The 14,580-nt window shown below is 35.6% G+C and overlaps 1 protein-coding gene across 1 annotated transcript in view; it reads left to right on the top strand.

Annotated features, from left to right (window-relative positions):
• Positions 1-1,082: 1,082 nt before the first annotated feature.
• LOC114630185 (protection of telomeres protein 1-like) overlaps positions 1,083-14,580 on the top strand; it is a 68,151-nt gene continuing 54,653 nt past the window's right edge. Inside the window, exons 1-5 of the mRNA XM_028778273.1 lie at positions 1,083-1,165; positions 2,939-3,091; positions 8,891-8,937; positions 11,936-12,050; positions 13,830-13,960. Of these exons, the coding sequence (XP_028634106.1) occupies positions 8,929-8,937; positions 11,936-12,050; positions 13,830-13,960 (255 nt within the window). The 5' untranslated portion in view covers positions 1,083-1,165; positions 2,939-3,091; positions 8,891-8,928. The remainder of the gene's footprint in view (positions 1,166-2,938; positions 3,092-8,890; positions 8,938-11,935; positions 12,051-13,829; positions 13,961-14,580) is intronic.

Genomic DNA, 14,580 nt, shown 5'->3' with positions numbered 1-14,580 from the left:
AAGAACATTTTAAAGAAGCATAGCAACCTTAGAAAGAAAAAATATAAAATATATGGTTTGAGTATTAAAAGAGTATCAGGAAGTGAATCCTGTGTTCAAGGAAATAACAAATTAAGAGAGTGGGACTTTGGGGCAAGATGCCCAGCTGAGTTTAGATCCAAGCATGGTGGTGGTATACACCTTTAATCCTAGGAGTCAAAGCCAAGCAGATCTCTGAGTTTAAGGCCAGCCTGGGACCGAGCATGTTTTAGGTGAAGAAAAGCTTAAATTCAGTCATGGTGGTACACACTTTTAATCCCGGAGACAGGCATACAGATCAATGAGTTCAAGGCCAATCTACAGAGCAAGATCCAGGACAGTCAAGGAGTTGGGAAACAGAAAGCTAGTGGTAATGTAATAGAACAGGAGCCATGTTCCATCCCCAGGAAGCAGCAGAAATTGGCAGCTTTGGCCACATAGCTCTGGCTTTAGAGTCAGAGGAGAAGGAGACTAAGGGGATAATTGATGCTGGTTAGCTGAAGCTAAGAAATTGTGATTAACAGAGACTAGCATTATTGAGGTGAAATCTTCTGGGGGAGATTTCTATATTCTGAAATTAATCATTACAAACTTTCTAAGCTCATTGACAATTCTTAATCATTCAAAAATGTAGTAAAAGAAGAAAATTCCTCAGGCTAGCAAAGGGTTCTTGACATTTTTCAACTTGCCTGAAAATAGCACAATAGCCCTAAACTGCGATTATCTTCATCTATTTACATCCTGTAAAAAGTGCATTTGGATGCTTAACTTAGAAGGTGAACAAAGGGTTTGCCTCAGAGCCATTTATTCAACTAAACAGAATTTGGAGTCTCACTTGGAATAGGGTTCCAATTGGCTACAAGATTTAGGACTCTTTCAAGCCAGTTCACTGTCCTTTAAACAGTTTCCGCCTAGTCCCCCAGAAAAATCCACAAGGGGCGTGGAAAGAGGAGCCGAGGGCTTCCTACGTTGCTGTGACGAACTAGTAGGAGGCTGGCCTAAGCCCCGCCTGCCTGACGCTTTAGATAAGGGAAGCACCGGCAACAAGCTGGCAGTGTGATTGGAGTGCGCATGCCTGTGTTGACGGACTCCGGAAGTCGCGTTTGAGCAGGCTGAAATAGTTGCCAGGATTTTCAGTTTTTTGTGGGTGAGTGAACACAGGGGTTTTGGAATTTTTGGTGTGGTCGCCAGTGGTCAGGCCCTGGATCATGAACGGTTGTTTACAACCACATTTGGGGTAGTTGTGGAGAAAGTGCACTATGTGTTGGCGGCAGTGTCCAGCCATCCTACTTCCTCAGGTGAAGATCAGTGGTTTGGGAACCGGGGTCCCCACGTATTAACGTAGCAATGTTAGTTGGCCTGACAAGTTTCAGAAAAAAAGCTTAAACCTGGTACACAATTAGCAGAGATCCACCGGCTTTGGCTCCAGAGTGCTAGGATTAAAGGAATGAGCTACTCTGCCCCGCTACAGATCTTAAAACGAGCTTTTAGAAATACTTGATACAAATCTTAAGTGAAGAAACGTTTCAGCTCGTTAGACGTGTACTATGGGTTTGTAAGTGCAGTAAAGCTATAAAATCATATGTTCTAAAACCTTCACTCCAACATATCAGCTTGAATTTTCTATTTCTATTGGAATTTTCTTTGGACATAATTATGAAGCAGAATTTTTATGCCTCTTGAATTAATTAAGGAAGTAAAATTGCTACCAGAATTTCAGCCACTGAATAAATTACAGATATTAGATTTCAGATCTCTGCAGCCAATATGTGATTATAGTATCCAGGTTATTTTGTTAACTGAGATGCATTTTCCTCCTAAAAACTGTGCACATATTTTATGCTAAGTATCTTTGTGAGATCTCTTAGAATAGGATTTTTTTCCCCATTACAAACTGAGACTGAATGTTTCAGTGTTATTCATGTTTTTCCAGCTTCACCTAGCTAGCATTTATTGTTTTGTGATGTACCGAAATAAGTTTCTGAGGTACAAAAACTAGCCACCATACTCAATGTGATCTCTAATTTTAATTAATAATAAACAGTAGCATTCTGATATGTGAACATAAGTGAATTTTTGTTTCGCATATGTTAGATTCTGGGAGATGAAGTGGGAGTTTCAGGGTAACTATTTTACCTACCTTTCTTTGGAGTGAGAGAGCATTTATATGTATGCTGAGGAATTTGGGTGTTACAGTAACAATGTGAAAGTCTTGTGACAGATATGAGCAGGAGAAAGACATGACTTTGAGTTTAAACCATTCTGCTTCCTGAACAAAGAATATATGTAGATATGATATAGATATGGTATCGTATATGTAGTGGAAGAAAACCAATTGGATAGTGGCAGTAACATAAGTAAGAGTTGATAACTGACTGGCATTTGTGGTAGATGGGGGTAGGCTGATAAGAAAAGATAGAAATATAATGCTAATATCAACAGAAAAGCATTCAATGAGTGTTTTCTTTATGGAAGGTGGCTTTTTAGATGTTCTGTGTTTAACTATTACAAAAATTTATGACATGGATGCTTTATGCCTTACCTATGTATTTGAAAATATTGCATTTCAGAAGAATTAAATGATTTTTCTGAGATCAGATAGCTAGTAAGTGGTAGAGGTGGTATTTAGACAGTTTGTTTTAGACTTGAGATAAAATCAAGAATTAGAAAGCCTTGGAGACACTACACTAGAGGGGCAGTGAGTACAAGTAGCTTGTCTGTAATCTCTAGCCATGCTGGCAAAATGAGAGGAGATACTCATTTAAGGCATGAATTCAAGTTGGGACATGTAGGTAAGATCTTTGGTGTGGGATCATCTTGACTTGCCCTAACTGTAGACTTGGGCTTTGCTCCTGTGTCCCTTTCTAAGTAGGAGTAGGAAGCTGGGTTTTGTTTTGTTTGTTTTTGTTCTTTTTTTCAGCCACACTGGATTTGCATCAGATTTACAGGCTTGTTTCACTTCTCACATCGTGCGGCCTTTGTTCTGAATGAAACAGAGAAAGATCCTCACAGGGTTCCTGCCTTTGCTCCAATAACTGCTGCTGCTTTCATCTCCTAGTCTTAATGTTTTCAGGTATGTTAAGAAGAAGAGTATGTTACCAGCTTTTGGGTGCTCTGTATGTTTATAAAGCCTGTTCTTGGCCCTAATTAATAAAAGCCTTCCTTAAAATTTGTATTAGTTGCAGACACTTTTTGTATTAGATGACAAGACTCTTTTCTCACTGAAGAATCCCTTTCCTCACCTTTGTTAGTGTACTGCCCTGGAACTCATCTAGTGGATCAAAGAAAAATTTGAAACTTTGTAAGCTGTCCAGCTGTTTGCTATCTGATGTCTTGGATCATGTCCAGGATCTGCCTGCCACCATACCTGGCTTAAGTTTGGAATGTAATATAGAAGAGTATGAATATAAGATCTACTTTCAATGAGTTTTTTTTAATAAATAAAACACATTCATATGATTGTTTACAAAGAGTCCATGGTATGTGTGAGGGAGAAAGTTTTAATATGAGAGCCAAACACTCTATTGATAAAACACTCTATTGTGTTTATACATTTGACAAGAGAATTCCTTCCTGAAGTGGACAAACTGGAGCAGAGACTAATTGTGCTTTTTGTTCTGTATTGACCTTATTGTCCTAATTTATGAGTTTTTCATTTCACATTTAGAATTTTTATTTCTTAAATTGCAATTTGTTTCTAAAAGCAATCTTTGATTTACTGAGAGATTGTATTACAGGATGAAAAAAGGCTTGGAAAATTAGTGAACTTCACATTTTTCTGTATCTTTAATAAGGCTTAAATCAAGTTATGACTCCTACTTATTTTTATTCCTCAGATTTTTCTCAGATGACTTAATATTTACTAGAACATGGTATATTGAATTCCTAAAAGTATGGTCCAAGTGAAATTTAGAGAAAGGTTCTCTAAAGATTAATAAAGGGAATAGAATAGCCTCATAATCTGACACAGCCCATAGTATAGTATGAGTATATTAAAGAGTACTGTGGCAGTGCAAGTTTTTAAAGGCAAATGAGCATGCTTGCTGAAGATGGCCATAATCCTCAGCCATAGATATTACCAGCAACTGTATCATCAGTACAGGCTTGCACAGATAAGAGATTATATTTCTCTCTGTGCGTGTGTGTGTGTGTGTGTGTGTGTGTGTGTGTGTGTGTGTGCAGTGGATTTTATGCAGGGGTGAGGCTATAGCAGAGACCTTTGGGACAGTAATTCTCAGGTAGTCAGTCATATGTGAGAATCCTTTCTCAGAACCTCCAAGTGGCTTATGTATTTTGTTAGGGTTGGTGGCTTATGTATTTTGTTAGGGTTGATGCTACTCCAGTACTATTCTGAAAATTTTCTCAAAAGATAAAACATTTCAGTGCTTTCAGTTCTGTTCAAACTTTTGCATGAAGTGTATGTAAGTGTGTGTGTGTGTGTGTGTCTCCATCTTTACTATTTTTAATCTCCACTTTAGGGAAAACTCCCAGTTATTTCTTTAATATTTAGAAATAAAGCAGCTGTTTTGAAGATAGACCTTAATAAAGTATTAGGTGAATGTGTGCTACATTTCTGCATAGCTTGTTACTTGTTCTGTAGAAATAGGTAACTTTTTATATGTATATTTTACAGCGACACCCACATATATGAGTGATTTTAATAGATTCATTTTAATAAATTCATTTGTTGTAGAGTAGACAATGCCTATATAAGGAAAAGCTGCTTTTTCATTGCCAAAGCTTTGCTGTAGTGTCTTCCCTGACCTCCTCTTTTACTTAATAGGCAAGAAACATTTTGAAAGGATCTCAAAGTTGGCGCATGATAATACCCAAAGACCAAGTTCGCAACACAAAGGTTTATTTGCACCAGAGGGACAAAGGGCAGGTAATAAGAGACAAAAGATGGGGAATAGAGGACAAAGGATAAGAGAAAAGATACAAGGGGGAAGGTAGGAAGGGAAAGTTGTCCCAAGGGACAAAGGGACTGCCACTGGATAGGGAGGAGACTGATGTAGCCTCTTTGTAAATGTCAGTTTATAAAAGTAAAAGGGGAACTTTCTGTTAAGATGAGGTCATTTGTTAGGTTAATTAGGGTAGCCAAAAAATGGGCTTTTAATTGCTAGTCTTCCAACACTTTGGTAGCTGGGAATCAGTAGAGAGCCTCAGGGGGAGGAAGTGGCCAAATATGGGAATAGTCCATGGTGACTAGCTTCTGGAATGTAATCTAACAGTTTAGCAAGGTACATGGAGTGGGAGAGTAGGGGAAAAGCCAAAACCATTTGCTGACCTTTTTGCCATGTCTGAACTTGTGTTTCCCATGCTCTGGTGTGCTAGAGTCCTTCTTTCCTCTCACATCCAGGCTGTCAGAGTAGCTAACTGTTTGTACTTTAATTAACATGACTTAATCATCTTAGTAACTTTGTTAAAAGTTTACCTTCATTATATAACTTTTTACATACATGTCCTCATGAAGAAAGAATTCTCTCTTTATTGGTGCTCAAATAATCCTGTCAAGCAAGGATTATTTGAGTATGTTGGGCATTTAGATACTATTAGTCCATTTCATTTATGGCTTATAATTGGTTTAGGTGGTCTGGAACAGTGAGTGGGAATCAGAATATTAACCACAGCTGTTATAACCAGCAGTAGAATAGAGAATTGTATTAGTACTAGGGAAGCAGTGGTGAGCCAGACTTAATTATTGCTTCTTGGAGTTTGCACCATAAAGGAGAGGAGAAATGAAATAAATAAGTATAAATAATACTGTAAGATGCAAATATAGTCTTGTTAAACATCAGATTAAAATTATGGACTATAAAGACATATTTAAGATAAATTTTGTGAGGAAATCTAATATACCTGTGATATCCATCAAGGAAGATTGATTGGTAGAAAATTGAAACTTGTCGCTGTTTTGGGATTTCTAGCAGTTAGATTAGGTAAATGACTATTAAATAGATTGTAAAGTTCAGGCAGGTTGAGAAAGCAGATAAATAGAAGGTATAGTTGTGAACTTCAACTATTTGATCTCGGAGAAATCATTCATTAATTAAGAGATCAAGAAGTACAAATGAGTATAGTATAACGTAGGACAAACACTGGTATTTCTGGCCATCCAAGTTTATTTTGAATTGAATCTTATCAGATAGGCAAACTTTGACTACGAGGAAATGATCAAGTCACCATGAGAATTTTTACAAAGGAAACACAAGCTTGTAATTAGTATCTATTCCAGAAAAGTTATTATAAAGATAACTTTTCAAGTTATGGGCTCCCAAGGATAATGAATGTCCTCATACATAATCCACAGACTAATCTACTTTTCTTTGAATTTTATAAGATTACATGTCAGACAGTGCAGATGTAACTTAGTCTGCCACCTTCACCTGAAAGCCTTTATCACCAGCAGACACAATTTAGGTGCAGAAGGATGAGATGCCGCTTTGTGTGAGAAAATACTAACCATAGTGAATAGTCAGTTCTGGAAGTGGTCAACTGGCCCAGTACACAGAAAACTTCTACATGGTACATATAAAAAGCAGAACTGGACTGAAGCCCAGGAATTTATATATATCTTAAGAATTTGATGCTAAAATTAGATAAAAAGGTCAATAATATAATTCAACAGATAAAAGCCTGAGTGTTTAACTTCATAGAAGACAAGAATTAAAAGATGAAAGAAAATTAAAGGAGAATGACTTTAGTATAGCTAAAAACAAAGGTGGAAGGTGACTCTGCTTCTCCTGGTGTAAAACTACTGAGTTCTTATGTAGATATCTTGGATCAATACTTAGGTCTGATGTGTTGGATACTGACACATATATTAGAGATTTCGCACTACTAATGAAGTGTACTATCTATTCTAGATGTAGTTTTAAGTTATTGTTTTTACTATTATGATGTCATCTGTTGCCTTGTCATATGCATTCACTCATGTATCTCATTTATGTAAGTGGAGGCAATGATTTTTGAAGTCGCACTAAATACAATTGTCCAAGAAATACTGTGAGTGCTTTTTTGATCATGGAAGGGGCATTACACTATAGCAGCTATACTATCTCAGTAGGTGATGGAGACTCTTTAAGAAGGTTGTAGCCTGAATCATGTATTCAGTAAGTATTAAATAAGCTTAGATGATCCAGGCTCTAGTTTATAGACATGCATACTATTTATTTTAAAAATGAATATGCAACCTATGATGTTCATTATACATACTTCTGATTGATGAAAAATAACTTTCCCATGTGGAGCATCATTGAAGTATCTGGATTTGTAGTCTTGTCAGTAGAAAGTAGACGTAATAAGCATTGTGTAGTTTTGATGGCATTTAAAGGTTTTAAACTAACTTTATGTAATTGTGCACCTTTATTATTGTGTCATGTTTTAGTTTTAATGGGGCAGTGTAGTTGGATAGAATACTGTTTCTGTAAGTCTGTGGGTAAAATGCTCATTCTCTGGGTTATTTGAATTGCATATAGAATTGGAATTGTTTTCAGTGAATTGAATTTGTCAAAATAAACCAACAGTAGACAGATTAGCAGCAAATAAAAGTGTTAACAGTGTACAGGAGCTGTAAAAATGACACAATAAAAGAAGATATACAGTTTGAGGCTTGAATACCCTCTTCCCTCCTTCAGAATTATTTGCTACCCCATTAAAATTGTCCATAGCGAATAAAACAAACAACTAGATAAGAAAATTCATCTAAGGGGTAGATAACACAAAGTTTCTATGTGCTTGGATGTAATGTTGGGCTGTTAGTTTCTTCCTCTGTGCTATGAGTCTGATCTTGTTTAATGAAGTTACTATTAGGGGATAAATGTAGGCTGCTGTCTTTGGCCTATCTTTTCTCTAAGTAGGTTAGGGAACCCCAAACAAAACCCTCTGTATCTGGTGTTCCTTAAATGCTCTCTGTTTGATGTACAAAGCAGAATATATTAGAACAGAAGAATATATAAAACAGTTGAATGCTTTAAATTAAACAAACAAGGAAACAACCCAAACAACAACAACAATAACCACAACAACTGAATTTCTGCTTTGCGAATGCCTCCATGTATAAATGAGAGTCTTTTAAACTTGCAGTCATGATCTATTATTTACAAAAATGCATTGTGTGTGATATGGGCACTGAGTGAACCTTGTAGAATGTGCTTAAAAATCTAAGGTGCCAAGTGTTCGTGCAGCTGCCATCCTATATGAGGCTTTTTGTCTGAAATATTTTTCTATCATATTTGTTAATGAGGCTTATACGTGCATAGGTAGACATGCAGACCTCGTGTTACTGATTGCAGTTATTTCTACTTCTAGGTACTTTGAGATGAACTATAGTTCATTTTAAATAATGAATTGGTTGTTTTAGGGAAAAATGTATTTTTCTCTTACCATTCTTTGTGAATGCATTTCCTTCTTCCTTTTTACTTTCTTCCCTACCAAACTTGCAAACTGCTTCTTTGGTAAAGGCTTTGATAAGACTTAGTTGAGCCCCTAGATCAACTTGATGGTTTTAATATCACCAAGGACCTTATATATCTTGCAGTGGCCTTTTTTGATATTAAAACATAATGAATTATGGTGAAGATGGTCAAATTTATAGATAAAATGATTGCTACTTGGGGAAAGTCTGGTGTGGTTCCATGTAAGTGAAAAAGATGTGTATCAACACCAATTTTCTACCAATTGGAACTATTTAAATTATGTGTATGTTTGAGTTGCGGAAAAGGCCTAGGCAGCTGAGTAAAAGCAGGAGGGGGGTGCAGTTGTAGGAGCTATCATAGGGAATTTGGGTATTGGTAAATGCATAGTTGACTATAATTCAAAGTATTTGGAGGTAACATGCATACAAATAAACTTTTTTCTGTTTTGTTTTCAGGGTTTTGGTAAATCTGTAAAGGGATTTTCTACAAAGTAATGTCTTCGGTAAGGTGAATTTAATTTCATTTAGGATATACAGTGACATAAGCCCACCTGATTTATAACTTGATCTGACCTACTTTATAGTTTGATTTCAAATTAGCCTACTTTTTATTTGAATTTTTCTATAGTGACAGTAAAATATAATGCTGATATTTTTACTGTTTTATAAGATGATGTTGTATTATGATTATATATTTACCTAATATTTGATTGTTTTTTTATCTTCATTATCTATAGTATCTCCTCATAATCTCTACAGACACAAGAAAATGGAAGAAAAATGTCTTTATGAAGATATTGCAGTTTTTATTAGTTTAAACCACAGGCAAATTTATTTCTTCAGTTTTTGTTAGCTTGTATTACAATCAGTTTTTATGCACTGAATTGTGGTTTAAGATTATGTTCTTAAAACTCTTTATACTTGTGGTACTTTCTTTTAGGAACATTTTTTTAATATATATAAAATTTTGGTGTTTAATGCAGTAGACAGAAAACTTCCCTACTCACAACTGAGTGAACCTGAAAAGAAAGCAATGTGTTGATAAAGTTAATACAATAGTGCCTACATTTATTATTCATTTATTTGTATTTCTGTGTATGTGTGTATGGCTGCTTCAGTTTTTGTGTACCACTTTTGTACAGGTATCCACAGAGGGAGGCCAGAAGGCATTGGATCTCCTGAAACTAAAGTTATAGATGTTTTTTGAGCCACTTAGTATGGGTGCTAGAAACCAAACTTTGGTCCTCTGCAAGTAAGAGATCTTTAACCACTGTGTGTAGATGGGAAGTACATGTAGATGCCAACAACTAATGGTCAGGTGTCTTCCTGTCTCTCTCTCCAGCATATATTCAGTTGCATGCTGTCTCATCAAACTGAGAGCTTGCTAATTCTAGTTCAGCTAGTCAGCTTGCTCTCAGGTTCATCTGTCTCTGTTTCCAGAGTATTGTAAGTGCAAGGGAGCTGCAAATCCACCTAGCATTGACCCTGATACTTTATTCTCAGACATTTATGGCTATTGCTTTACCCGCTGACCATCTCCTCAGCCCTGCAAGATGGATTTTCTTATTTTAAGCATATATTCTCTTGCTTTTTATACACTCCTGTAAATTATATTTCACTGAATATATTGTTTACTGCTGGAGTTTTTGTTTAATTGTGAGGTCTTGTTGTGGTGGTTGTATTGTTTAGTTGGTTCTGGGCATTAAACCTAGGCTCTTGCAAATGACAGTCAACACTGTCTCTTGGCTACCTCTTTAGTCCTTAGTCCTTGTATACATATGTCCTCACTCTATAACAAGCTTTGCCTTAAGTGTTCAAGACATAATAAAAGTCTTTAATGTCTTTGCAAAATATAGATAGGGGATGCATATACTGAGTGGGTTTTGAAGATGTTATCAGATTATCTTTAGTGTATTATCATACTTTATAATAAAAAGCCTATAGCTTTCTCATGAATATGTTTTAGTGTATCTAAAAATGATTTCGTAGACCTCTAGTGATCTAATGCATGTGTGACAATTATTTGAAAACAACAAAACAAAAAAACCCGTAGCTTAACTGTGCTGGCACATGCTGTGGTCATAGCATGCCAGTACTCAAGAGAATGAGGCAGTAGAATCACATACTGGGTCTCTCAAGGAGACTCTGCCTCAAACCAGAAAACAAAATCTTATTTCATAGCTACACTGGTCATATTTAAATTCTGTATTTGCAAGGTTCTACTGGACAGTAATTTTCTTTTTCTTTTACTACTAGTCATAAAGCAATAAAATGCCTTAGTAAGCACTGTCATAGAATAGAATATGAGGTTATGTTATCAGCCTAGGACATAGTAGGCTGCTATAAAAAGTATATGCCTTTTGTTATAGATACGAGACACAGCTTATTGCATCACCTCAATCAAGGATACAGATCCCTGATGTAAAGTTATGTCCAAGTGCTTTTAAGTACTCTTTGCTTTGTGGATTTGGTTTTGTTTCCATTTTACCACATTCGCTTATCATTCCCCTTTTCCAGCCCTGTTAATTCTTCCCTAAAAATGTTTGTCTCTTAAATTCAAAATGGTTTCAGTGCCTCCTACCCTCTATAGAGACTACTCTTACGGACATCACATTGAACTGTCATCATGGAAAACAAATAGACTACTTGATTACTTAGGATTATTGAGTGAATTTATATATAATGTTTATAGATAATTTTTATTGAAGAGTACATTAACCTAACTTTTGAGTATATATAAAAATCAATGTATTAATTTATGTTGAAAATAGTAACTTACCTATTAAATGGGTAGTGACTAATTTTCATGGAATGACAAATTAATGATTCAAAAATGTTTTTGTTATTTATTTGTTTGCAAATTTGAGTAAGCAGTTAGGTAGACAGTGGTTTATATCCCTAAGCTCTGTTAGCTCTCCCATCACAGTATCAGGGACATATTTGTTAAGTTAGAACACTGGATCAATTTTCAGAGCTTAGGCGCAGATCTTTCTTTCTGTTTCTTTTGCTGAGCTCCATCATAATTGATGGGTCCTTGAGAGCACAGAGCTCTGGTCACCCCTCTGGGCTTCTAGAGATGTTCTCACACTTACTCATCTCCATCAGGAAGATTCTCTAGATCTGTAACATTGATGACACACATAGTTGAAAGAATTTCCTTCCAATTTTACTTCCACTTGTATGCTAGCTTCTTAATTTTAATGGATTTTTTTAATACTTTATTGTTAAAGAAATATAATTGGTATTTAAGCTGTTATAGGCTGATGTATTGATTTCAGTAGATGAACAGAATTGTTTCAAGAAAACTAGTTGATGTCAATAGTATAATTATCTGAAGTTGTACATTGTTATCTACTGTCACTACCCCTTTCCCCATGAAGTCATTTTCTTCAGAATAAAAATGTTAAAGTGAAATAGTTCAAGCTTGGTAATTTACAGGTGTTATCATAATATTGAAAAATGTAAAGTGCCTGCTAAATTAGCTATTCTTTCTTTCTTTAGGCCTCAGTAGCACCTTATATATACACATCCCTAAATCTACTTAAGAAAGGCACTTTTGTCAATGTCTGTGGTGTTGTGAAGTTCTTTAAGCCTCCGTACTTAAGCAAAGGAACAGGTAAGTATTGAGATGGAAGTTGTTTTATGGACAAGAACTTCATTGCTGAACACAGGATCACAACTACCTTTGTGAACTGGGTCTCAGAACAATTTCATTCCTAATTTTCAGATGCCAAGCAATACCAATGTGAGGTCTTTGGTTATTTTAATTTATGATGTGAATGTAGTTGTTGGATTTATGAGTTTTGTTCAACAAAATACAAATAAAATTTTTGGAAAGGTGTTAAGTGACATGAAAACATAAGTATAAAGTTTATGTATGAAGGTGAATATTACAAAATACTGAACATTCCAGTACTGTAACAGTCACACATCAGTCACTCTCAAGTCTGGCACAAAAATGAAAAATAGAAAAAAACCAGGTAACTATAGCGTGCATTAATGGATACACTGTATAGACTATCTTAAGATGATAAGCTGTGCTGGGAAAGGAAGTAAAAGAGTATTTTTTTAAAAGATCTATTTATTTATTTTATGTGAATACATCCATGTCTTTAGACACACTAGAAGAGGGCATCAGATACTATTATAGATGGTTGTGAGCCACCATGTGGTTGCTGTTAATTGAACTCAGGACCTTTGGAAGAACAGTCAGTGAGTGTTCTTAACCTCTGAGCAATTTCTCTAGCCCTGAAAGAGTATTTTTGTGTGATGAAACACTTCACCTGCTGACCATCTCCTCAGCCTTTGCATCATCTTCTCCCCCCAGTTCCTCCCCTGACTTCCATCAGTGAGACTGGAAGCTATGTGGTGAAATAAACTCTTCCCCAAATTGCTTTTGGCCATGGTGTTGCATCACAGCAATAGATCCCCAACTGAAACATTCCCTACCCTGATTTCTTTAATTTTTCAATGTTCTTCAGAGGAGGATATATGTTCCAGTGCATTTTTTTCTTTGATAAGTTTTAAGTGTCAACATCCCTTTATTCTTCCTTCAAACTTCAGAATCTGTACACCATTACAAAGTATTGAACAAAGTAAAAAACAAGGGAAATCAAATTGTTTTGAATTTCTCTGACTGTATTGGTATTATTCCTCCAGAAATGGGCCTATTAATTTTTTTCTCATTCATTATAAAACTACTGGACTGTCTCCTGCTAATTTCCTGTTTTAGGAGATGGAATTTGGCCCTGGCCATCTTGTCAGATTTATGGTTACCTTCACTTTCTCCTCCCATTGTATAAATATCCTAGATGCAATTTCCTTTCTTAGGCTTCACCTGTAAATTCTGAAGCCCAGATTCTGGGTAAGGGTGTTGAGAGGTAGGGTCTCAATCCTGCCTTTCCTTCCTGCTAGGCCTGTGCCTTTGATTTCCTGACAGCTGACAGGTGGATGTTAGCAATGACATCATAGGTACACTACATCTAGCTGTCAGTATTTTCAGAAAGAGAATGTTTTAGATCAGATCTTATTTTACTATGGAAAATATTATTTCTTTAGAACTTAATTGCTTTGTTTTCCTTATTGACTGTTATTCATTCATTTAAAAATATCTATACTGATTTATTTTAGGAGTTATTTGATGAGGATGGATTTCTTTTTACCTTCTTGATTTTAAAGTGATTAAAAAAGTTATTACTTCTCCAGAAAATCAGTGTAGAATGTTTATATTTATTTCCTTTTATATTTTAAGGTTGATTTTTACAGTTTGTTGTATCTTTTTATTAAAAGAAAATAATAGGGAAGAGTAATATTTCATTGACATTCTTAAGTAAGCATATTCTTATTTTATAAGCACTTTCAATTACCTTAATTTGTGTTAAATTTTTTTCCCCAGATTATTGTTCTGTTGTAACAATTGTGGACCAGACAAATGTGACGTTAACGTGCATGCTCTTTAGTAGAAACTACAATGCCCTTCCCAGCATTTATAAAGTTGGAGACATTATTTGCATCCGTGGGCTGAAGGTGTGCTTTGTACATTCTATAGTAATCATTTACTGAAGAAGTCTGCTCGTAGTAATTATATGCCTTGTTATAGAGAGACATTAAACATTCCAGGAGACAAATGTAAATGGTATTAGGCATCAGTTATTTAAATGAATCATCTACTCTCTTTCCCAAGACATGCTTCAGAAACTGTGATGGGTTCCAGTTTGTCCTCTCACTTCCAAATTTAATTGATTGTATCAAGTTTCCACATAGAATTTGTCAAGGATGAAAGCATAGATTTTTGTCTCTATTTTATTTTATTTAAGTTTGGGTCTTACTGTTGCTCTGGATGACTTCAGACACCTGAAACGTGAGTTGTGTAGTTCTGATAAGCTGAGGAGGGGAAGATTAAAATACACTTCAGCTAAAAGACATGATTCTTCAGGACAAGGCACTAAAGAGAAAAGGCTATACAAAGTGTGCCAGAAGTCTGTTTTTACCCATAAGTACTTGCTTGAAAGCTATGTTGTACAGGCAGGGCAAGATCATTCAAGGATTGTAAAACAAGGGAACTGGAGAGATGCAAGAGTTGGGTTTTTGCAGAGCCAGCTTAGTGAGGCTAAAATAACTTTACATGTCATTAACAATTACTATTT

The sequence above is a fragment of the Grammomys surdaster genome, unplaced genomic scaffold, assembly GCF_004785775.1.
Source record: "Grammomys surdaster isolate TR1022 unplaced genomic scaffold, NIH_TR_1.0 331, whole genome shotgun sequence".
In the NCBI taxonomy this organism is placed as follows: domain Eukaryota; kingdom Metazoa; phylum Chordata; class Mammalia; order Rodentia; family Muridae; genus Grammomys; species Grammomys surdaster.
Note: the sequence above shows the minus strand (reverse complement) of the source record. Positions and strands in the feature narration are given on the sequence as shown.